This window comes from Schistocerca cancellata, chromosome 2 (genome assembly GCF_023864275.1).
Source record: "Schistocerca cancellata isolate TAMUIC-IGC-003103 chromosome 2, iqSchCanc2.1, whole genome shotgun sequence".
Taxonomy (NCBI): domain Eukaryota; kingdom Metazoa; phylum Arthropoda; class Insecta; order Orthoptera; family Acrididae; genus Schistocerca; species Schistocerca cancellata.
This window is the reverse complement of record NC_064627.1, coordinates 665,781,419-665,805,906: the sequence shown is the minus strand read 5'-3', so window position 1 is coordinate 665,805,906 and position 24,488 is coordinate 665,781,419. Positions and strand designations below refer to the sequence as shown.

The 24,488-nt window shown below is 38.2% G+C and overlaps 1 protein-coding gene across 1 annotated transcript in view; it reads right to left on the bottom strand.

Annotated features, from left to right (window-relative positions):
• Positions 1–24,488, bottom strand: part of LOC126162371 (DNA topoisomerase 3-alpha) — a 208,888-nt gene that overhangs the window by 33,822 nt on the left and 150,578 nt on the right. The window contains exons 15-16 of the mRNA XM_049918826.1: positions 24,265–24,399; positions 6,789–6,858 (exon numbers count right to left, since the gene is read on the bottom strand). Coding sequence (XP_049774783.1) covers positions 6,789–6,858; positions 24,265–24,399 — 205 coding nt within the window. The remainder of the gene's footprint in view (positions 1–6,788; positions 6,859–24,264; positions 24,400–24,488) is intronic.

Below are 24,488 nucleotides of genomic sequence, written 5' to 3'. Positions count from 1 at the left end.
ATGGGAACAGAGAAGGGACTGGATGGGTGAGGACAGTGACTAATGAAGGTTGAGGCCAGGAGGGTTACAGGAATGTAGGTTGTATTGCAGGAAGTCCCACCATCCGGCCACAGAGGAGCATTCTCCTCGTAACTCAGTACCACCCAGGACTGGAGCAACTGAATTAAATTCTCCGCCAGGGTTGTGATTACCTCTCGTCGTGCCATGAAATGAGAAATGTCCTGCTCATTATCCTTCCCAGCCCTCCCACAGTGGTATTCCGCCACCCACCGAACCTACACAATATACTCATCCATCCATACACAACCCCTACTCTCAATCTCTCTATCTCATAGCTCATACCCCTGTAACAGATCCAGATGCAAGACCTGTCCCATACATACTCCCACCACCACCTACTCCAGTCTGGTCTCTAACATCACCTATCCCATTAAAGGCAGGGCTATCTGTGAAACCTGTCAGGTGGACTACAAGCTAAGCTACAACCACTGCGCTGCATTCTATGTAGGCAGGACAACTAACAAGCTGTCTGTCTGCATGAATAGCCACCGACAGACTGTGGCCAAGAAACAAGTGGACCGCGCTGTTGCTGAGCACACTGCCAAACATACAGGTTATCCTTCATTTCAGGGACTGCTTCACCGCCTGTGCCATATGGATCCTTCCCACCAACACCAGCTTTCCTGAATTGCACAGTTGGGAATTTTCCCTGCAATACATCCTATGTTCCCATAACCCTACTGGCCTCGACCTTTGTTAGTCACAGTCCTCACCCATCCAGCCCCTTCCCTGTTCCCATTCCAGCAATAAACAACTGTCATTCCACCACCGCACCCAGTGTTTTAATTTCTCTTCTTTTTCTGCTACTTCTCCCCTCCCCACCTCTCCCCTGCCCACAGCCTAACCTGCAGCACTTCCCTGTCCACTACCCCCACCATATTATACCTCCCCCTCCCTGATCCAGCCCCTCCTTACCTCCACACAGTCACCACTCCCATCATGCACTGGTGCTGCTGCTTGCAGTGCAGTTTCAGTTGCCTGAGACTGCAGTCGTGTGTGTGTGTGTGTGTGTGTGTGTGTGTGTGTGTGTGTGTGTGTGTGTGTGTGGGCGCGCGCTGGGCATGTTTGTCTGTCTATCGTTGATGTTAGCGAAGGCCTTAACAACCGAAAGCTATAATTGTGAGAGTCTTTTTGTTGTGCCTATCTACGACTCAGCATCTCTGCTATATGGTGCGTAGCAATTTTCCTTCTCATAATATTGTTACATATGCCATTGTCTTGTGAGCACATTTTGTGTTGAGTCAACTGCATACTAAAAACATCTGCTCCTCTCACTCACTTAAACATAGTGATACAGTGAAGTACTTGATACATGGCATCCAGGGATGTGCATGGGCAGACATGTGAGAGCTAGCAGAAGGTGCATTGAAATCACAGTTATCAGTATTTTCTGTAATACGGCAGTTCTCCTATTCAATAACAAGGTTCAATTTCATGTCAGTCTTATACATATTTTCCATGCCAATTTTATTTTTCCCACTCTGTACTTATGCAACTACCAATATTTCGTAATGTTTCTGTCTGAAATGGATACAAAAGTTTTCAAAATTTCAATTACTTTATATTGAGAAACATACCTTACTTATTTGTCAAGATGGACATATTAGAACTTTAGCCACAACATGACAAAATAGTGGGAAGAGCCTCTTTTGACCTGTTGAAGATGTCAGGAGGCAAATTTAAAATTTTTAACTTTTGAATTTTTTCCCAACATTTAAACAGCTGATGAATGATGATATATGACTGTAATAGTACAATTACATAAAAAAATTAATATATTTAAACTTCACACAAACGTGAACCATGCAAGGAATTAAATTGTTGAAGAAATATAGCAGTGTGTATAAACAGCCAATTGGATCATTTCTTAGTGGAGTGGAGATGTGAAATACCATTGCAGCCACTGGTGAGTTTTGGAACGAGATAAGGAGCAGGTGTGGGAGCGTCCAGAAAAATATCACCACAGCAGGTCTGCTGCAGCACACAAGCAGTCACTGCCACACCATACGATTCTCAAAGACTCCAACTGAAGTTACTAGTGTTTAACAATGGTGTCATCTGAGGCAATGCTTCTTAGATGCCACTCTTGAGGGGAATGATGGCTACCTGTTTAAAGCTTCCTTAGTTCAGTACACATTAAAATTCAAAGGAGTGATTTAACTGTCCAAAGAAGTGTAGCATAGTTCATCATGCCATTGTTATTGATAATATATTTTTCAAACCAATACCTTTATTCCCTACAGCAAAATAAAATCTTAGTTCTATATGTTTTTACTCCCTTCCAAACTTTCTTTAAAAATGATTTCTCATAACAAGCAGCTAGAAGGTAAACCTCTCCTGGAATTGACTCACTGAGCCAGGGCTGAGTGTGAGATAAGTGGCTGTCAATATCATTACAGAACTGTGGCTAGCAAAGTGTGTCAGCCCTGAACCATTGCACTAGTTTTGATCACATTTTCTGATTACATAACTCTGTTATATCAACTGTAAAATTAACGGGCAGACATTTTTTACTAATTTAAATTGGGCTCTAATTCTTTTGACACACTGAGAATCACATTTTGGTGTTGATGTTGGATTTATTGTGCTCAATTTGAAATGTACATTAGACTCCTCTCTTTAACATCTCCCAGGTCTCCCAGGAGTGAGAGGAATGTAAACAGTTATTGATGAATCTCTATATTCTGATGTCACTATGACATAACAATTCCCACACAGCTCATGCGTAGGAAGTGCTTTCCAGGCCGTTCTTGCTGCAAGCCTCTTACTTAGCAACAGACAGTTTTTGTTCACAGTTTTAAGAAACAGTAGATAGTTTGGAAAAGCCAACTGTGTGTCCATTGACCACAGAGGGATGTGCACTTCCTCTTGGCCAATAATTTCATATTTACAATGATGATGATGGTATTGTACCCATTGTAACACCATGATAAAAGGAAGTCTCATTGCCATATTATTTCCCTGATATCAGGGAAAAGATTGTTATGTAGCACGTCAGCTACAGCAGAACATGAACAGAGACAGTATGCACTGTCATATCAGTATGATTTTGTCAAGCAGAATCCCAATATTTAAAAGATACCATGAAATTGTTACAATTTATCAACACAATTCTCTTTATGTGCTATAAATTTAATCTTATTTTACTATGAACATTATGTGAATGAACTGTGAACTTCTGCAACAGAATACAGAAGTTGAAAAAAATGTTAACTTTTCCACAACTTTCTTAATTATGTACAAGTATGAATCACTCTACACAGACCTTTAAATGAGCCAAACTGACCGTTTATTAGCTATTATCTAAGAATGGTGGAGAAAGTGAAATAACAGGCTTTATATCCCATTACCTATAACATCTACACTCTGGATGAGTGGCTGCAAAGAGCGTATCTTCTCCACATGAGGAGCAGCCTAAACTTATGCTGGCAGTAGCTCCAAAATGCCTTTGAGACTGACAACCTCATTGTAATAGTAGCCTATATATGGACTGTAACTTTAAACCAGCACCCAAACAGGTCAGGGCATACCTTGCAGGTGACCTGTAGTTCTGTTCAGGGGGTGCTGGAGGAACTTTGAGAAGAGGATAACTATCTCTGATGCATCTAAAGTGGGCATCATTAATATAGTGATCCTGACGGTGAAGACAGAAGAGCTGAGTGACTTCATGGAGAAGGAGAATGTTGAGGTTTAGGGAAGTCAAGTGGAAGAGAAGAGGGAGGAGGGGAAAGTGGAAAAGGTGATCACTTTATTAGAGGAGTGGATAAGAGGTTAAAATGGAGCAGATGTAATAGCAAAACCAACTCTTTTGTGGGAGTAGTGGAAAACAAAAGTGACAGGGTAATGAAGATTTGACTGAGGGAAAGTAATGGAGTGAAGGACATCATCCAGGTATAAACATCACACACAAAAAATCAAGAGGACAACATAAGGAATTCCTAGAAAGATTCGAGAACAGAATTACAGGTGTAGAAATGACAGTGATGGCTGACATAAATGCCCATGTGGGAAATGAAAGTACAGGGAAGGAAGAGGCAATTGGTTTCTATGGATATGGGGAAAAGAATGATGAAGGAGAGTAACTGGCTGACTTTTTGAAAGAAATGGTTTGATTATGGGTAATACTGGATTCAGGAAGAAAAGATAAAGTTGACTACTTCCTGGGGGAAAAGCAAAACTGTGGACAGTTAATGGATGTAACTGCACTCCCAGGAGAAGCTTTTGATAGAGACTATCGAGTAGTGATAGTAAAGATGTGGATGGGTAAAATGCGAAGAATAAAGGCAGTTAGAGAGAAGAAAATAAAAGCATGGAGACTAAAAGAAAGGAAGATATAGGAAAAGTTCTAGGAAATACTTAAGCTTGAAATCTCAAGCACTGAATGGGATAAGTTCAAAGAGGACACTTGTAAGCTCTGCAGGGAACTCCAGTGGAAGAATGTCTGGACAAAGGATAAAGAGATATCATGGTGAAATGAGCAGTTGGAGGAAGCAGTTAAAAAATGCAAGCAAGAATGGAACAGACACAAAAAGAAGGAAAAGAGTGTTGTTGGGGTAAAAGACTGCTACATTGACTACTTGAAGTAAGAGGAATGAAAGAACTTACACAAAGCTGGTGAAAGGAGGGAGTGGAGAGCTCATAACATAACCAGAGGAGATAAGGATAAGAGGGAGAGAATATGTTGACAAACTACTAAATTGGAAAAATAGTGATAAGAAGAGAATAGATTTACAGTGGTGACCTATACTTGAAAAAAGAGAAAAATATTACAATTTTTGGAGTGGAACTACCAGTTAGAAGAATGATAAAGGCAGTTGGACCTATTGGGCTACAATTGTTACATAGATTGCTAAGGTGCATATTGACACAGAAATATATGCCCAAAGAATGGGGAAAGAGAATAATAATCAACAGTTCAGAATGGTGGAGACAACAGTGATAACTAAAGTGGAGGGTCAGTTTGAAGAGGTGCAGTATTGCTTTTGACATGGCAGATCATCAGTTGACCCAATCTTTACTATGACACAGGTGATGGGAAGGTATTGGGAGTATGGGAAAGATCTGGTGATGACATTTCTTTATTTAGAAAAGATATACGATAGTATCACCAGAGAAAAGGAATAGGAAACCTTGGAGAGAAACAACTGAAATTCTTCATTCAATACAAGGTTCAACTGCATCCAGAGTATAGTTGGAAAAACTGTTTGGATTAAGTATGTTAAGGGACTTTATAATATTGTTGGGCAAAAACGTGAAAAAAAATATAAACAACACAAGCTTACAGAGGAAGGAAGACAAAATTTTGCTATTTGCCAAAATTTCTGTGTTGTGGACAACTAACATTAAAGATGCACAAAAACAAGTGGCCATATTAAATGAAAAATAGACAAATATACACAAAATGCAGCATGGAGAAAAGCAAGACTATCACAATAACTAGAGAATACAGAGAAGGAAAAGGACAAATTAACATTAAAGTGCTGGAAATTGAAATTGTGGACAACGTCAAATATTTAGTAAGTGAGGAAATGCTGAATGCAAACACAAAATAGTGCAACAGGGTAATGCATTTTACCAGTGTGTGTGGGGCTTAGTCTAGGGAAGGGAGATACCAATGAAGTGAAAGGAAGTGCTGTAAAAGATGTACTTTGCACCCATAATGGCATATGCATAGGAGACCTGGACAATGAAAAGAAGAGAAAAGAGTAGAATTTAGGCTACTGAAATGAAATTACTAAGAGACATGTTTGGGAAAACGAGGAGAGGCAGTGTGAGAAATGATTATGTAACCAAGGCAAATGAGGTAAAAAATTGAATGACAGAATTGAGAAGCATAGGTTAAAATGGTTTGGACTTGTACATAGAATGGAAAATGGAAGAATACCAAAATAAATGATGGAGGTCAAGTTTGAGCAGAGACCCACAGCAAGATGAATTGAGTAGAGCAAGACCAGAATAAGAAGAAGGAATCTGGACTGAAACAAAACAATTACAGAAGAAAATTGGTGGAAAAGACAGGGATTGATGGAGAAGTAACAAGAATGTCCCAACCTGGGCTGATTTTGGATAGAGGGAAATGGAGGTGAACACAATCTAAGAATTTTCTCTGCATCCTATGGTGAATTAAGTTCTCACAAAGTTAAATAAAGACTTATTATAAGGGTAATTCAACAGGGAAAACTCTGTCAAATCAGGACCATAGAATTCTATGGTGAATTAAGTTCTCACAAAGTTAAATAAAGACTTATTATAAGGATAATTCAACAGGGAAAACTCTGTCAAATCAGGACCATAGAATAAATGTTCACAGTTGGTACATATCATTTTTCAGTCATATAACTAATATTTAATTTGCTTAGTCACACATGCAGTATTAACCTTACTTAATCTAATGTAGATGAATTTACTATTTTCATTTTACCTTCCATTATTTTATTTGCAGATCATCAGTGAAACATATGATACAGGAAGGTCTACATTTAGATAGCACAAGACAAAAACAACAAAATGGCTGTAATATGGTAACTGCTCAACATGAGTAGTGGAAACATTGCTGAATTTGCCATTAACACTAGTATTTTCTTACAGTTACACTGAAATATTATGGCAACTGCAATATTTCATTAATGTGTGGGTGGCATAAATAACATTATTTAGCAATATCATTAATGTGTGGGTAGTATAAATCACATTATTTAGCAATGTAAAACAAATAAAAAGAAACATACATTACAGCAGACTGTCCACAGTTACAGCACACTTCAGTGTCTCCTGAATTTTCAGCCTCTCTGCCAGGACCTGTGAAATATGTAAGAATAGAAAGTAAGAAAATGCATCAGTTCAAATGCTGTACTGGCACAAACTCTTTTACAGTAAACTTTATGTAACAATATCTTAGCAAAGACACAAACTGCAGTGGATAAATTTTGTGGAAGCATTTTCTAGACTACTGATATCAACTGTTAAATCCTCGTACTTTAAATGACAAACAAGCCCATGTAAAAAAAAAAGCTGTAACTTAGCAAACGAAAGCGTTGGTATGTTGATAGAGACAATGAAAACAATAGAAAACACACAAACACACACACCCAAATTTCAAGCTTTCGCAACCCAAGGTTGCTTCATCAGAAAAGAGGGAAGGAGAGGGAAAGACGAAAGGATGTGGGTTTTACGGGAGAGGGTAAGGAGTCATTCCAATCCCGGGAGCGGAAAGACATACCTTAGGGCGAAAAAAGGACAGGTATACACTCGCGCGCACGCACGCACACACACACACACACACACACACACACACACACACACACACACACACACACATCCATCCGCACATATACACACACAGGCAGACACATGTAAATGCCATATGTCAGCCTGTGTGTGTGTATGTGCAGATGGATGTGTGTGTGTGTGTGTGTGTGTGTGTGTGTGTGTGTGTGTGTGTGTGGGCGCGCGCGAGTGTATACCTATCCTTTTTCCCCCCTAAGGCAAGTCTTTCCACTCCCGGGATTGGAATGACTCCTTACCCTCTCCCGTAAAACCCACATCCTTTCGTCTTTCCCTCTCCTTCCCTCTTTCCTGATGAAGCAACCTTGGATTGGGAATTTTGAAATTTGTGTTGTGTGTGTGTTTTTTATCGTTTTCATTGTCTCTATCAACATACCAATGCTTTTGTTTGGTAAGTTACAGCTTCTTTAATTCCAATACCAAACGATCTTGTTTGATGTTTGCAACACTAAAATATTATTGTCTTACCATGCATTTTCCATGTTTTGTATGAGCATGAAGTGGGTGTGCTATGAGGAAAATAAATCACTCTCACAGGTTGTTGGTCTTAAAGGGTTTTTTATTAATAAAGGAAATGAATTTCCTGAGACCGTGATCACTGAATATTTTGTGGATAAAACCACCGAGAATACTATCCAGATTTTCTTTATTATACTGTTTTGTTACTGCTATCATCCGATATCTGCAATTAAGGATAGAGGAATATAAAGAGCAACAGGTGTTTGTTATACAATAGCAAGCTACAAAAGATGAAAAGATAAAATAAATTAAATAAAAAGCTTTGAAAAACTTCTCTTAGAACTTGCAGAGAACAAGGTTCAGAGTCAGTATTAAAATCTACACCTAATCAGGCCATCAACTAACAGTTGTACAAAGATATAAGTTCTAGCAAAATGTTAATTGATTCCGGATTTCAATACTGACACTGAACTTTGTTCTGCAAGTTGTAAAATTTTTGGTGAGTGTCCCTTTAAAAATATTTTTCAAACTTTTCATTTTTGTAGGTTGTTGTATTACAAATGTCTGCCACTCTTTATGTTCCTCTAATCTTAATTGCAGATATTTGATGATGCCAGTAGTCTGAACTGCATAATAAATAAAGAAAATTTTGATAGTGATCTAGACAATTTTACTCACAAAATACAAAGAATTTTGGCTTTTCATTGCCTGTGCTTTATCAATTTATTTATTTAGTTCATCTTTGAGCGTTCTGCATGCTATTGCTGTTAATAGTTTGTACAAATTGAATAATACATAATGATATATATGATAATAAAGAAAACAGTTACATCATATAGGTTTAGATACAAATGTACAATGACTTTCAGTTAAAATTTTAGATCTTTTTCTGGACAATCAAAAAATTCTTCTATGACATACAAAGCCTTCTTTTTAAGCCACTTTTGTGGAACATTTCTGAAGGTTTTTAATGAGATGATGTGAGCTTCTGGTGGCAGTGTACTGAACAGTTTCACTCCAAGGAATGCACAGCAATTGCGAGCCTTGCTTAATCTTTTAAGGAGCTGATTAATCTTTTCTTTGTGATGTGTACTGTGGCAATGAAATTATTGTTTTAATCTGTATCTCTCTTGGGTTTCTTCTGCGTAGACTACGTAACTAAGTATAAATAATGATGGGAGTGTCATGACACCCAGTTTCTTGAAAAGCAGCCTACTACAAGATACATTGTTTTTGAAAATACCCTTTTTGAAAATAGCCTTTTTCTGCCTCATGAAAACTATTTTTGTGCCATTGGAGTCGCCCCACAGTAGTATGCTGAATGTTACATGTTTATGAAAAAATGCAAAATAGAAGCGGAGCATCATATTTTCACTCACATATGCTCTAAGTTTATGTAACAAGTGTATGACACTCAATAATTTAGTGCATATAGAATCTGTGTGGAGGTTCCAAGTTAATTTTGAATTCTAATGTACAACATGAAGTTTACCCAAAATACAATCATTTTCGGTTTACAACTAATTCATTGTCTTCAAAAAATCATTATTAGAAGTTCTTAGATTGGCTTTGTTTTGTTCTTTTCGATTTTCTATATCATTTCCAGTTGGAATGAAAGTGGTACCATAGCAACACAGTTTATCTATTAAGAATCTGATGACTCACAGAATCAAATGCCTTGCTTCAGGTCAATCAAGTAGGGCATTTACAGATGATTTACTGAGAATTATCAAAACACTTTCAACAGCTATCACTGCAGAGGAAATTCTCTGAGTGCAAGTATTGAGCATTTGTCAGTATTCCATTGCAGATGAAATGTTTGTAAATTTGTTGTTACATGAAATGTTCTACCATTTTCAAAAGTACTGGTACAAGAAAAATAGAATGCTAATTATCAACATGACCTGTCTGAGGCGTATGAGCATTTTCAATCAATTTAGTTCTTCTTTCCCACAATCATCATGAAGGAGGTCTTTCGAGCAGAAGATTACAGCAATGCCAAGTAAAAGAGTACCACTGAAGAAATAAATAAAAATAAAATAAATAAAAAATCTCAAAATACCATTCCTTCTCACAAACCTGAAATCTTATGCTAGGCACCTCAGTTATAATCAGATGTCCTGATAGTGGAGCACTGCCCATGAAAGACAAAGTTCAGGATTTATGTCCTGGATACCCATGCAACTTTCACCCGTCTAGATGCTTAAAGCCAATACATATAGACTAAGAAAGATCTGGATTTCCCCATTAGGAAAGGTATCTTGTATGCGGTTTTGGGACAGTGTATCCCTGTGCCTTTGTGTTCTCACACTTACCATATTTGACAGAGCTCCTAATGCATTTGTAATGCTAGGAGGTGGTCGCATTGTCTGCCTAACAAGTCGCTGACCAATGGCAATGTGTGCTCCCTAAAGGCCTACATTGCTACTATCCTTTGTTCCTTGATACACATCATGGTATGTGATTTTTTTTTTCTTTGACTGCGGGGTGGGGGGAATTCAATAATTTACCCTAGTGAGTTTCTTAGAAATATGGCCTACCCTGAAGTGACACAATGGAAAAACTTTTTAAAAGATAGGCTGCACTACCTATATGTGTCATCAGTGTACATAAATTATCCTGCAGCATGACTTAAAAGATGGCTCATTCTATCAAGTCTGACTGAAGCTACTAAATAAAACAAGTTTTTGACTAAAATGTTTGTGATATATTTTCACTTCAGTAATACACCTGCTAATACCAATTCCCCCTAACACACAGCTCCTGATGTAAAAAGGCATGTTTGCTCACAGTTTGCACTTCTGTTTATACACATAGTACATAGAACTTGTTACCTATTGTCTGAAGAACAGAAATTTTTGACATTCAACAAATAGTTCGAAAGTACTAGTTACCTGTTGTCCAAAGAACTGCAATTTTTGCTATTCAACAAACAGTTTGGAAGTTCTCATGATAGGTGCCAGTTTATTATGCTTACACAATACTATATAGAGATCAATATGCAGTAATCTAAAGACAGTTTCTGAAATACAACTACTTAATCCATTTGAAGAAGGGTCACAATTTAATATAAAAATCCCAAACTTCCAGAAATGTAATTTACAATTAAGGCCATCAGTTTCTGAGCAAAAGGAAAATTGCAACAGTTTTACAACATTACAAGAACACTAAACAACAGGTCCTCACAATCATGACTCCTCGAGACAAGTAAGTGCAATTCTATTATCCTTCCAGAATACACAACACTTCTCCTCTCTGATTAGCTGCAATATAATTTAGCCATTCAACTCTACTGCTTTTCACAGACAGCATGATAATTTTCCTCCTTGACTAATCCTGAACTCCAAATTTAATTTAATTATTTCCCAACTTTGTATTTTTCAAAAAGCAAATAAATTCACAACACTATCTTTACTTGTCTTAAGTGCAGAAGTAAAGATTTTGTTTGTAGAGCCTTAAACTGGCTACTTTACAATAAAATTACTTAATGTAATTCACTTACTTAATGTGATTCACACACTTACTTAATGTGATTCACACACTAATTCATCATTAATTATTAACAAATTTCAAGATTTTTACATCAGATACACGTTGCTTTCACCCCATCAGTCGCTCTGATAAAAATAAAAATGATAATGCCAAACAACTGAAAATAATAAGTGCTGTCTGAAAACTGAAAACATTGCCTAACTTATACAGTTTTGAACAAAACACTGTTTAATTAACCATTTAGCACCAATGTGTTTAATTATTACATTTATAAAAATATATTAATGTGTCAGGATGATGTTTTTAATGGGAAGTTATAAAATTTAGAATTAACGTAATTTTGAATACCTTCAATATGATTTAGGTTATATAACAGAAACGTACAGGAGTTCATTATTATTATTATTATGATAATAATAATAATTATTATTATTTTGAAAGCCTACATAAAATCTCATAGTGACTGATACAAAGGAAATGACCTTATTAATTAACAATTCACAGGTCGGTGTGTGATTTAAAAGGAACTGCAAAGTGTTCAAGCATGTGACTAGGCCTGCAATGTGCGAGCACATGGACAACCAATGGCAACTTTCTCATGTGGGAAGGCATTCTGTAGGGCACTGGGCCATTAAGATGAATCTTACAGCTTCCTAATCAAATTGCTACACCACAAACAGTAATGTTGATACAGGAATATTTGTTATATGTGAGTGGAGCAGAAGGAAAACCGAACTTTCTCTAGATGTGTGCGTCAGATTTTTTTTTCGGCTTCTGGATGCGGGAAATGAGTTCAGGGTTGTGATTGGGACAAAATGTAGTGCCTGGGTGAGAAACAGTCATCTCTACTGAATTATGTATGCAAAAAGAACATTCTGAACCAACTGAAAACTCAGTTTCTATTGATACTAGCATGTCTCAAACTAACTAAGATGCATGTGACATTATTGTGAACCAGCAATTAGCAGTAAATGCGATATTAGACAGTGTGTGAACAAAGTTCATACTGATGAATTTTGAAAAGAACAACTGTTGAAATTCCAGTGGATGCAACATGAAGACTATATGACCCTGGCACTTTCCAAGAGAAACCTGATTTCCAAAATCAGCTATTCCTGGTTGGCATACTGCAAACGCATTTCAGGAGCATTTTGTAAATGTTGCATTCTTTTTAAACCAGAGCATGCTGGGAAACGTGGACATCCAACACACGAGTCTTTTTAGTAACACAGCCTAACTAACTGGAAGAAAGCTCTAGAAGATGTTTCGGCTGATGCTAAGATATTTTATTATCTGAAATGTGTCGAATCTGCTGATACTTTTTTGAAGGCAGTAAAAGTAAAGGAAAAAATCATTGTGCACCGATTGAATAGTCAAAAGGTGCATCAAGATGCTAATCGTAGGAGAGTGATTTAGTAAACTGTGATTCTATGTGGCCAGCAGTAACAGGGTCTTTGCAGCAAACATGACTCTGGAAATTTAATAGCAAATTACAGAGATTTAAATGATGCGAATTTTTTGTCTCTCCTGAGGTTTTGAGCTGAAGCTGGTGATATAGTTTGCAAAGGCATCTTCCAAATGGTCCTAAGAATAAACAGTACATCATCACTAGTATTCAAAACCAGATAACAGAAACACATTATTGTGAAAGAGCAAACCACTCACAGAGTGAACAGTTCTAAGTACTTCACCATTCTTCCAATCAAACAACAGACATCGCAAGAACTGAGAAACTGTTTATATGTGTTCAGTATGTGGATTTAGAATTAAATGTGGTTCACGAAGATTTTCTAGTTGTTTACCTGTTAAAGACTTAACATGGCATGGGCTGCTGGACTTAATGTTATCAAATTAGGAACTAACTGGTTATAACTGTGAATTTTTGGAGGGTCAGGGGTACAACAGAGCAGCATTAATGTTTGGTCATTTATGCGGTGCACAAGCTTTCATCATAAAAATGGCTCTGAGCACTATGGGACTTAACATTTGATGTCATCAGTCCACTAGAACTTAGAACTACTTAAACCTAACTAACCTAAGGACATCACACACATCCATTCCCGTGGCAGGATTCGAACCTGCGAACGTAGCGGTCGTGTGGTTCCAGACTGAAGCGCCTAGAACCGCTCGGCCGCAGCAGCCGGCCTTTCATCAGAAAAGAATAGCCAATGACTGTTTATAACCAACTCTTAGTCTTAGCTGATTTGTGTTCTCTGTAGGCTATAAGGAACTGCATAGGGATAGTACAATCCATAAGATACTTCTTCAAGAGTTCCACTAAACATAATGACATGAAACCTCCCCTCAAAGATTAATTACTGGTGACCAGACACTCAACACTTTGGTAATGTGTTAAACTCTGTGGATTTAGAATCATGAGGCAATTCTGCACTTTAAAGAAATGTTTTCAGTCATAGTGTACTCTCTGTAACAATTAGAATCATGTGCTAACAAAGAAACTGCTCAAAAAGCACACAAGTTGTGATGCGGAGCCAGTCATAGCCAGTTCATTGTTTCTGCTTGTAAATTCAGAATAAAACTTCTCCTTAACCTTTCCTTTTTGCAGAATGCTTCAAAGTGTTAGCTGTTACCTCACTGCACCACTAGAATACATTTGCCTCATGTCCAGTACCTTAAAATAAATGATACAGGTTAATGATAGAGAACTCAAAAATCTGTTTGGAGAGACCTCAAAACTCACAAAAGCCAAAGTAATAATCACAGTACTAAGGTCTGCAGCCACAATAAAATAAAGGTTGAACATTGATAAAACTGACAAAATGCAGCGATGGATTCCTGACTGGAAATGGAGGAAAAAAGGTCCTATGAACATGTGTCTGGAAATGCATCACTACCACAGTAGAAGGCACTGATGGATGATATTTCCTATGACCATGTGCCATGTGTTCCTTGTGTTTTTCAGGCTGTGTGATTGATGCAGCATACTGTAAGCAGCAGAATGGTTCGGTATTCATGTCAGGAACAAGCCAAGATGGTGTTGGTGTATGGCCAAGAAGATGGAAATGACTGAGAGGCAGCATGTGTATACCAAAACAAGTATCCTTACAGACTCCAACAACATCACACAACATTTAAAGCCCTTTTTGGGCTTGTCATCAAGATTTAATTAAATTCCGTTAGAGCACAATTCCAAGGAAACGCATAAACTGCAACACTGAAAATATACTACAGTCCATCACATTTTATCAATCAGTGTTGCCAGAACTTTTGTCAGCAGCTGGAGAATTTTCCATTAGGAAATTGAAATAGCTTAAAGAAGAGCAAACTACAAGACGAGAGAAAACTTTGGCAGTGCTGAGAAATGCAATTCAAAAAATTTTTCCAAAATTAGAAATCAGCTTCAAATTCTACTCAGCATCCCAGTTTCCACAACAATGCCATAAAAAACATTTTCAATTATAAAACATTATGTAACCTACCTAAGGAACAGTACAAATAAAAATGAACTGGGAGGTCTTGCTCTCCCTTCTTTGCATCACAGTGTTCCAGTTGATGCAAAGGAAGTAGGTAATCACTTTTCCAAAATGCCACAATGAATAAATATTTGCTACAGGTAAGTACTAGCACTTACTCTGCATTTGACTGTTTGTTTAATATCAATCCATAATTTTTTGGACAGAAATTAAATGGTAAATATGTGTCATACAATTTAACACTCCCCTAACCCCCCCCCCCCCCTCCACCTGGAAAAAAATTGCCTGATGCCCAGAAATACATCTGTGTTCATGGAATGAAAAACTTCATTAGTATAAATAAACAATTTGGTAAACAAAACAAAGACAAAAATTCTTCTAATATTGGGGTCTCCAAGGGGAAGTAAGAAAGATTGCTCTAGAAATGGAAATGCTTTGAAAAATGAAAAATATACTCAGAAATGTCTCTGAAAATTCATATTTAAGATAAAAATAATAGCATTTAAACTCAGTTATCACATAATCTCACTATCTTTGAATGTTAAATGTGCTTTTTGCTTTTACTTTTATTTATTTGGAGGCATACAACCTAGAATGGCAATTATGCTAACAGTTTCAGTGCTTTAAGTCTTAGAAACGGGGTTATGTTGTATTCCTTTCAGAGCAGCGAAAGTTCAAGGAAAAGGAAAACAGCTTCAAATGTTGGACAGTATTAAAATTGTGATTAACTGCTTTCTCGATGGAGTTACTGGGGAACGTAGTTGAGCACCACCACATTTAGTCTAATAAATCTGATCAATTTAACAGACAGGTCAACTGTTTGTAGAAGTCTCCACTAACTGCTTTCAGACAAACTTTATGGAAGGATGGTGACTTTAAAATTGAAGAGCAAAACCAATACCATTTCATAGTCCAAATGTACATTTCACAACTACATCTCTTTTGGTTTATTATTCCCCCACATTAAACTGTCTTTTGATGGGAAGGTCATACCCAGTGCTAACTGACCAGTGGAATTTGCTTTTGTCTCCATTTGTTCTTGATCCATAAACTTTTGTGTACTTATATTTTCCCATGAATACAATACAAATGTGATCGAATTATAGTTTTTTTACTCCTCACAATGCAGTTACCAATCACCTGACATATCTGAGACAAATACGACAAAAAAGGAGAAAATAGCTTTGTCTGACATTGGCATCACTGAGTTCTTTTGTTTATGTCATGTTGATATACACTGCATGATGACAAAAGTCAAGCGCCAACTGATTTATGGCATAATCAAACAACAGAAACTCCAGGTAGGAATATCAGCATTGTAGGAAAAGACAGGCTGCTACTTACTGTAAAGAAGACACGTTAAATTGCAGACAGCAAGTAGCAATCTGTCTTTTCCTACACAGTTGATTTATGGCATAGTTTTTTTTATATGGCTTTTTAAGACAGTCCTTTTATAAGTAGGCCGATACAGTGTCAGCTGTGCGGCTCGGCTTGACCCATTTGTCAAGATCACATAGTGTTTATTTGATGCCATCATGTGTATTTTAATTGTTTAGGCTGTATAAATTGTCTGCAGTGTAAGGTGACGCATTAGGGGAACCTCCCCTGCCCCTGCCCCCTCTCACTTGTACATTTGCCTCCTGACAAAGATACACATGAAGATGGTGCACACGGTACAGGACGTAGCCTGTTAAGAAGTCAGCCAAGAAGTGACTGGGGTGAGTACGCTTAATTCTCAATCATTCCCTGATACTACAGAAGAAGTCATAGGCTTTTTGGCTCTTCTCTCTATTGTCCCATTGTTGTTGCCAAATGTTTATTTGCCAAGCTTTTAAACTGTGTTTGTTGTAGATGTGTTGTTCTGCTATTGCATTTATTTTCTTCATTGAGAATTAAACAGCTTGTGGACGGTGAAGTCTGTTGGGTACATTCCCAAAACCACAGTGACTGCTTCCCCTGACATGGTTCAAAAAACCACTGGCAGACATAAGAGCACACTTCTCTGCCTGCACCTATTCATAGTATGGTCACTAGCAAGGTAAAGCTTTTGCAGTCAGATGATAGCTGCAAAGCATATCATCAACTCAAAAAGTGGACAGTGGTATATTTTCATGTACTGCGATGGTAATCTCTACAGTTTACTATTGCTCATTTATGTAATACCTTTGAAGCCTTGTCAGTTACAATTTTTATTTGGACTTTAATGGTCATTTTCTAATGGAGATCTATGCCCTTGTGTTTTCTTGTATGTTTGATGATACTCTAGATTACCTAGTTTAACTGTCAAATTTCTTTGTAGTGTGCCACTGAGAAGTATGTATAATGTTTTATGTGGATCTGTTTATATTTGTATTGTTGGCAAGAGTATTTGTGTGTTGTAATGTACAAAAAAGGAAAAGGAAATCCTAAAAAGGAAAAGGAAATCCTGAGGTCAGACCCTGAAGACCTAGTGACCGACTGCTATGTCATCACCAGTCATTCACAATTGGGTATGATCTGGAGGGTGGGAGGGGCACTCCCGGTGTTGTCAATGATACCACTAGCTATTTGCATAAACAATGATCCCACTGGTGCTGTCATCCGTCTCAGATTTAATAGAGGTTCTATTGCTAGGCCCCAGAAGGTGGGCCTGCAGATTGATTCCTGTGGGCATTGTCTGGTGATTTTTCTTTACCATCTTGCAGTTGCCTGCACACCACTCAATCATCCAGACCTTACAGTAGTCAATCAATCTACTGTAAAAGGCAGTGGGTATCCACAGATTAGCAAATGCATCTGCTATATAGATAAATATTGCAATTATGTACTTTTGGCGTGATGTTTCTATTATGCACAATGCTTATGTAACGGGTCCTCAACTGATTTGTTCTGGCTGAATCAAATCTGGTGTGGGCTAAGACCCACAAGACCTCTGTGCACCTGAAGTGTTTCACATTACAAGTACTCTGAAATCTTTGGAAGTGCATAAATGAAATATACTAATCTGTACCCCCCCATGAACCATGGACCTTGCCGTTGGTGGGGAGGCTTGCGTGCTTCAGCGATACAGATAGCCGTACCGCAGGTGCAACCACAACGGAGGGGTATCTGTTGAGAGGCCAGACAAACGTATGGTTGCTGAAGAGGGGCAGCAGCCTTTTCAGTAGTTGCAGGGATGATTGACTGATCTGGCCTTGTAACACTAACCAAAACGGCCTTGCTGTTTTGGTACTGCGAACAGCTGAAAGCAAGGGGAAACTACAGCCGTAATTTTTCCCCGAGGGCATGCAGCTTTACTGTATGATTAAATGATGATGGTGTCCTCTTGGGTAAAATATTCCGGAGGTAAAATAGCCCCCCATTCGGATCCCCGGGTGGGGACTACTCAGGAGGACATCGTTATCAGGAGAAAGAAAACTGGCGTTCTACGGATCGGAGCATGGAATGTCAGATCCCTTAATCGGTCAGGTAGGTTAGAAAATTTAAAAAGGGAAATGGATAGATTAAAGTTAGATATAGTGGGAATTAGTGAAGTTCGGTGGCAGGAGGAATAAGACTTTTGGTCAGGTGAATACAGGGTTATAAATACCAAATCAAATAGGGATAATGCAGGAGTAGGTTTAATAATGAATAAAAAATAGGAGTGCAGGTAAGTTACTACAAACAGCATAGTGAACGCATTATTGTGGCCAAGATAGACACGAAGCCCACTCCTACTACAATAGTACAAGTTTATATGCCAACTAGCTCTGCAGATGACGAAGAAATTGAAGAAATGTATAATGAGATAAAAGAAATTATTCAGGTAGTGTAGGGAGATGAAAATTTAATAGTCATGGGTGACTGGAATTCGACAGTTGGAAAAGGAAGAGAAGGAAATGTAGTAGGTGAATATGGATTGGGGCTAAGAAATGAAAGAGGAAGTCGCCTGGTAGAATTTTGCACAGAGCATAACTTAATCATAGCTAATACCTGGTTCAAGAATCATAAAAGAAAGTTGTATACATGGAAGAACCCTGGAGATACTAAAAGGTTTCAGATAGATTATATAATGGTAAGACAGAGATTTAGGAACCAGATTTTAAATTGTAAGACATTTCCAGGGGCAGATGTGGACTCTGACCACAATCTACTGGTTATGAACTGTATATTAAAACTGAAGAAACTGCAAAAAGGTGGCGATTTAAGGAGATGGGACCTGGATAAACTGAAAGAACCAGAGGTTGTACAGAGTTTCAGGGAGAGCCTAAGGGAACAATTGACAGGAATGGGGGAAAGAAATACAGTAGAAGAAGAATGGGTAGCTTTGAGGAATGAAATAGTGAAGGCAGCAGAGGATCAAGTAGGTAAAAAGACAAGGGCTAGTAGAAATCCTTGGGTAACAGAAGAAATATTGAATTTAATTGATGAAAGGAGAAAATATAAAAATGCAGTAAATGAAGCAGGCAAAAAGGAATACAAACGTCTCAAAAATGAGATCAACAGGAAATGCAGAATGGCTAAGCAGGGATGGCTAGAGGACAAATGTAAGGATGTAGAGGTTTATCTCACTAGGGGTAAGATAGATACTGCCTACAGGAAAATTAAAGAGACCTTTGGAGAAAAGAGAACCACTTGCATGAATATCAAGAGCTCAGATGGAAACCCAGTTCTAAGCAAAGAAGGGAAAGCAGAAAGTTGGGAGGAGTATATAGAGGGTCTATAGAAGGGCAATGTTCTTGAGGACAATATTATGGACATGGAAGAGGATGTAGATGAAGATGAAATGGGAGATATGATACTGTGTGAAGAGTTTGACAGAGCACTGAAAGACCTAAGTCGAAACAAGGCCCCAGGAGTAGACAACATTCCATTAGAACTTCTGACAGCCTTGGGAGAGCCAGTCCTGACAAAACTCTACTATCTGGTGAGCAAGATGTATGAAACAGCCGAAATACCCTCAGACTTCAAGAAGAATATAATCATTCCAATTCCAAAGAAAGCAGGTGTTGACAGATGTGAAAATTACGGAACTATCAGTTTAATAAGTCACAGCTGCAAAATACTAACGCGAATTCTTTACAAACGAATGGAAAAACTGGTAGAACCTGACCTTGGGGAAGATCAGTTTGGATTCCGTAGAAATGTTGGAACACGTGAGGCAATACTGACCCTACGACTTATCTTAGAAGAAAGATTAAGGAAAGGCAAACCTACGTTTCTAGCATTTGTAGACTTAGATAAAGCTTTTCACAATGTTGACTGGAATACTCTCTTTCAAATTCTGAAGGCGGCAGGGGTAAAATACAGGGAGCGAAAGGCTATTTACAATTTGTACAGAAACCAGATGGCAGTTATAAGAGTCGAGGGGCATGAAAGGGAAGCAGTGGTGGGGAAGGGAGTGAGACAGGATTGTAGCCTCTCCCCGAAGCTGTTCAATCTGTATATTGAGCAAGCAGTAAAGGAAATGAAAGAAAAGTTCGGAGTAGGTACTAAAATCCATGGAGAAGAAATAAAGACTTTGAGGTTTGCCGATGACATTGTAATTCTGTCAGAGACAGCAAAGGACTTGGAAGAGTAGTTGAATGGAATGGACAGTGTCTTGAAAGATGAACATCAACAAAAGCAAAACGAGGATAATGGAATGTAGTCGAATTAAGTCGGGTAATGCTGAGGGAATTAGAGTAGGAAATGAGACACTTAAAGTAGTAAAGGAGTTTTGCTATTTGGGGAGCAAAATAACTGATGATGGTCTAAGTAGAGAGGATATAAAATGTAGACTGGTAAGGGCAAGGAAAGCGTTTTTGAAGAAGAGAAATTTGTTAACATCGAATAGAGATTTAAGTGTCAGGAAGTCGTTTCTGAAAGTATTTGTATGGAGTGTAGCCATGTATGGAAGTGAAACATGGGTGATAAATAGTTTAGACAAGAAGAGAATAGAAGTTTTTGAAATGTGGTGCTACAGAAGAATGCTGAAGATTAGGTGGGTAGATCACACAACTAATGAGGAGGTATTGAATAGGATTGGGGAGAAGAGAAGTTTGTGGCACAACTTGACTAGAAGAAGGGATCGGTTGGTAGGACATGTTTTGAAGCATCAAGGGATCACCAATTTAGTACTGGAGGGCAGCATGGAGGGTAAAAATTGTAGAGGGAGACCAAGAGACGAATACACTAAGCAGATTCAGAAGGATGTAGGCTGCAGTAGGTACTGGGAGATGAAGAGGCTTGCACAGGATAGAGTAGCATGGAGAGCTGCATCAAACCAGTCTCAGGACTGAAGACCACAACAACAACAACTAATCTGTAAGGTTTTAAGTGTGAGAGGTCTTTGTCCTTGCCATATTATTATTATTGTTATTATTATTATTTAATTTAAAAGCAATCTACAGTGTGTCGCTACAATGGCTACTTCTTTAACTAATGAAACTGAATTATAATACAGTATAACCTCGATTAAACATCACTTTGGAAACCAAAGTGTGGTTAGACTGCTAAAATCGTTGGATAATTAGAGGAGAATGACAAAAATAATTTACAGAGCTCAAAACGATGTAATACATCAAAATGAGGTAAAAAAAAGTTTCTAATAAAGAGAAACGAAAACAGAAAGTTTTAGATGCTGAAAACCTGTTTTAAAAAGTGTAATTTTTATCCCCCCCCCCCCCCCCCCCCTCCAAATTTCTTAAACCTTAACTTTTCAGCTGCATCACACCACTTTTTTGTCTGCATATGTCTACAGCTGTAGCAGTTGGCTATTGTTCCAAATATTTGAGGGCAGTCTCGAATGCATCCTTTGCTTCAAAGTGGCTGATCTTATGCTCTTCTTACTTGTCTTCATCATTTGACTCCCTTTGTTCAATACTACACTGTTCCAAAAGAAGATTGATGAACTGATCATCTTCAATTTCTTCACTGGTAACAGCAGCATCATCACCTCCTGCTAGCCATTCCCCTACATCAACAGGCTGGTTATCGTTCTAAAGAGTTTGCACATTACTAATTAAGCCTGCATTTTCAGATTTACTGGTTTCTGGAAGCTCTTGCTCTTGGTTAGGCTAGGAAAGAAGTCCTTCCATGATTTTTGTAGACTGGTTTTCTTAAGTTCTCATCAATCCATAATAACTGTGTAAACTGCATTTTTACGTTGGGGCATTTCATTGCTTCAAAAAATCACAGCACTCTTCTGTTTTCTCTAACAAAGCACTCACATATTTCCTATTGTTTTAACCACAATAACAACTTGATCTATTGAAGTCAGTGGCATTGGAGGAGGGGCAGGGCAAAAACATGTCACCTTGTTGAAGTTAAAACTAAAACCTTTTTCTTTTATAATAGGGACAAAAAGTGGAGTCCCCATACATCTTTCCTGACAAAATCAAACTGACACAGTGTCATCCAAGAGCTCAAGTTTCAGTTTTTTCAATACTTTTCTAGTTTTTAAAGCATTTTCACCATTTACTGTTAATTAAAATGCTTCAAGATCTTTTTTGTACTTTTCCCAGTATTTAACTGTTGTCACTCCAACACCTACTTCATAGGCTAATTTAGTAACTGACTCACCTATGTCAAGTCCTTGCAGAACACTTAGCTTCTGTTCTCCTGTGCACACAACATATTTCCTTCTCCGATTTTTACGCATTTTTAGTCTTTGAGAATCTCTTATACATCTTAATTACAATTTAATACACTGTATAACACTACAAGGCAACTTTAAAATTAAATGTAATACAGAAACAAGCATAAAAGCACACAGAGTAAACAGCACATTAAAGAGTACAGCAAAGCAAATACCTCAGCAATACAGCAATCTGTTAACTGAGCATGCAAGAGGATATGCAATGTGACTCTGAGGGACACATGTTGTGACAGCAGAAAAATTGTTTCAACATGGAGCACAAATAAGTGGTCGGACACTTTGTTGGATAATACGAGGAGTCAGTTAATGTAAGGTCAGATAATTGAGGTTCTAGTATACAGAATAGCTTAGTGGAGCACACTAAAATACTAGGCTGAGAAATTTTCTCCTTGCTCTAATACTAAGTGAAAAGATTCTGAATGAGCAAACTTTTGTGCAAGTGTTAGTGGATGTTGTATAATTAATGTCATATCATTCACCATTTGTTATTTTTCACATGATCATTTGTACCACCAATCATCATCTTGTTAGAAAGTCTCCTTTCACAACATATTGAGTGTCTTGGATGCTAGCTCTAAACTTTTTTGAAATGACATCATTTTCCACTTCTACTTGTAACTGTTTTTATCATGCTATTGCAATGCCCACTTATGTGCCAGAGTCACATGTCTACAAGCATATAACACAACAAAGTTTGCAATATGCTAATATTCACATGCTTATACAATTATATGAATTGTTACAGCACAGAATATGTTAAAAATAACAATTCTTTGTAGTCATGTTTTTCTGTTGCATTGTATTATGTTTGTAGGTGCTTGACAGCAGCACATAAATCAAAACTTCAATAGCACAATAAAAACAGCCAAAGGTAAAAATAACATCATTTAAAGTTTTTATAGAGGCTCTGGACCTGGATTATAAGAAGTTACTGCTTATAATATCCAAGAAAAAGGTTGATTATAACACACTTTTTAGTTAGGCAAATGACTACCACTGCAAGAGTAAAACAAGAATATTTACTTGTTCTCTTAAAGTGAAGTTCAATTGACAAAGCAAAAGGAAGTAATTTAAGGAATCCAGGTAACAACCTACCAAGTAGTAGAAGTGCTATGACACTGAAAGACACATAAACAAGACAGAATTTTGCTAACTTTCAGACAAAGTCATTTTACGAGGTGGGGAGTGGGAGATAGGGTAGGGGAAGGGTGGCTGACAGCTGGGAGGGAGAGGCAGTAGATGCATTGGATAGGTATAAAGAACCCATTGGATAGGTATGCAGAACAATGTTCTGGCCACAGGCAGGGCGAGTTGTGCACAGAGCATGAGGACATAGAAAAGTGGGTTGTAGGGGGAGGGAGGGGGGAGGGGGGTGAGAGGAAGAGGGCGTTGGTGCAAAATAAATCCTGAGGCAGGGGTGGAGGTGGGTGTGGGGCAGAGGCTAGTTCACTAGAGCCAGTGTCACACTCACATCATACGCATCTGCTTCCTCTCCCTCCCAGCTACCATTCCTCAATACTCCCTCCTGCTCCCCACTCCTTTCTTCCTTTGTCCCACTCCGTCCAACATAACTCTCCACCTCAGTCAATCCGCAAGGACGGCACACTGTAGTCAGTCACAAAAATGTAGATGGAGGGAGCGGGAGAGTGAGGGGGAGAGGGAGGGGGGAGTGAGGGGGAGAGTAAGGGAAGAGGGAAGGGTGGGGGGAGGGGGAGGGGGAGGGGGAGGGAGGGAGAAGGGGAGGGGGAGGGAGGGAGAAGGGGGGGGAGAGAGAGAGAGAGAGAGAGAGAGAGAAAGAAAGAAAGAAAGAAAGATAGATAGATAGATAGAGAGGGAGAGAGAGAGAGAGACCCAGGAAGTTTCTAAATGACTGTGTAATTTTACAAATTTTTGAAACAGAAAATGTTCAAACAAAACATTTACATGACAATGGTTTACCTGTGAAATTCTGATTTGGTCGCCACATCGGTGAATTCACATTACGCTCCTCAGGCATCTCTGCAGGAGCCTCATCTGCCCAAATGAAGAAGTTGCACTGTTGTGCTGGGTTTCCACATTTATAGAACTGGCGTCCTGATAAAAATAAATCAAATGAGTGACTGCTTTACATGAAGAAAGACAAAGAAAACCTTACAACAAACAAGTAAACAGTATTATGGAAA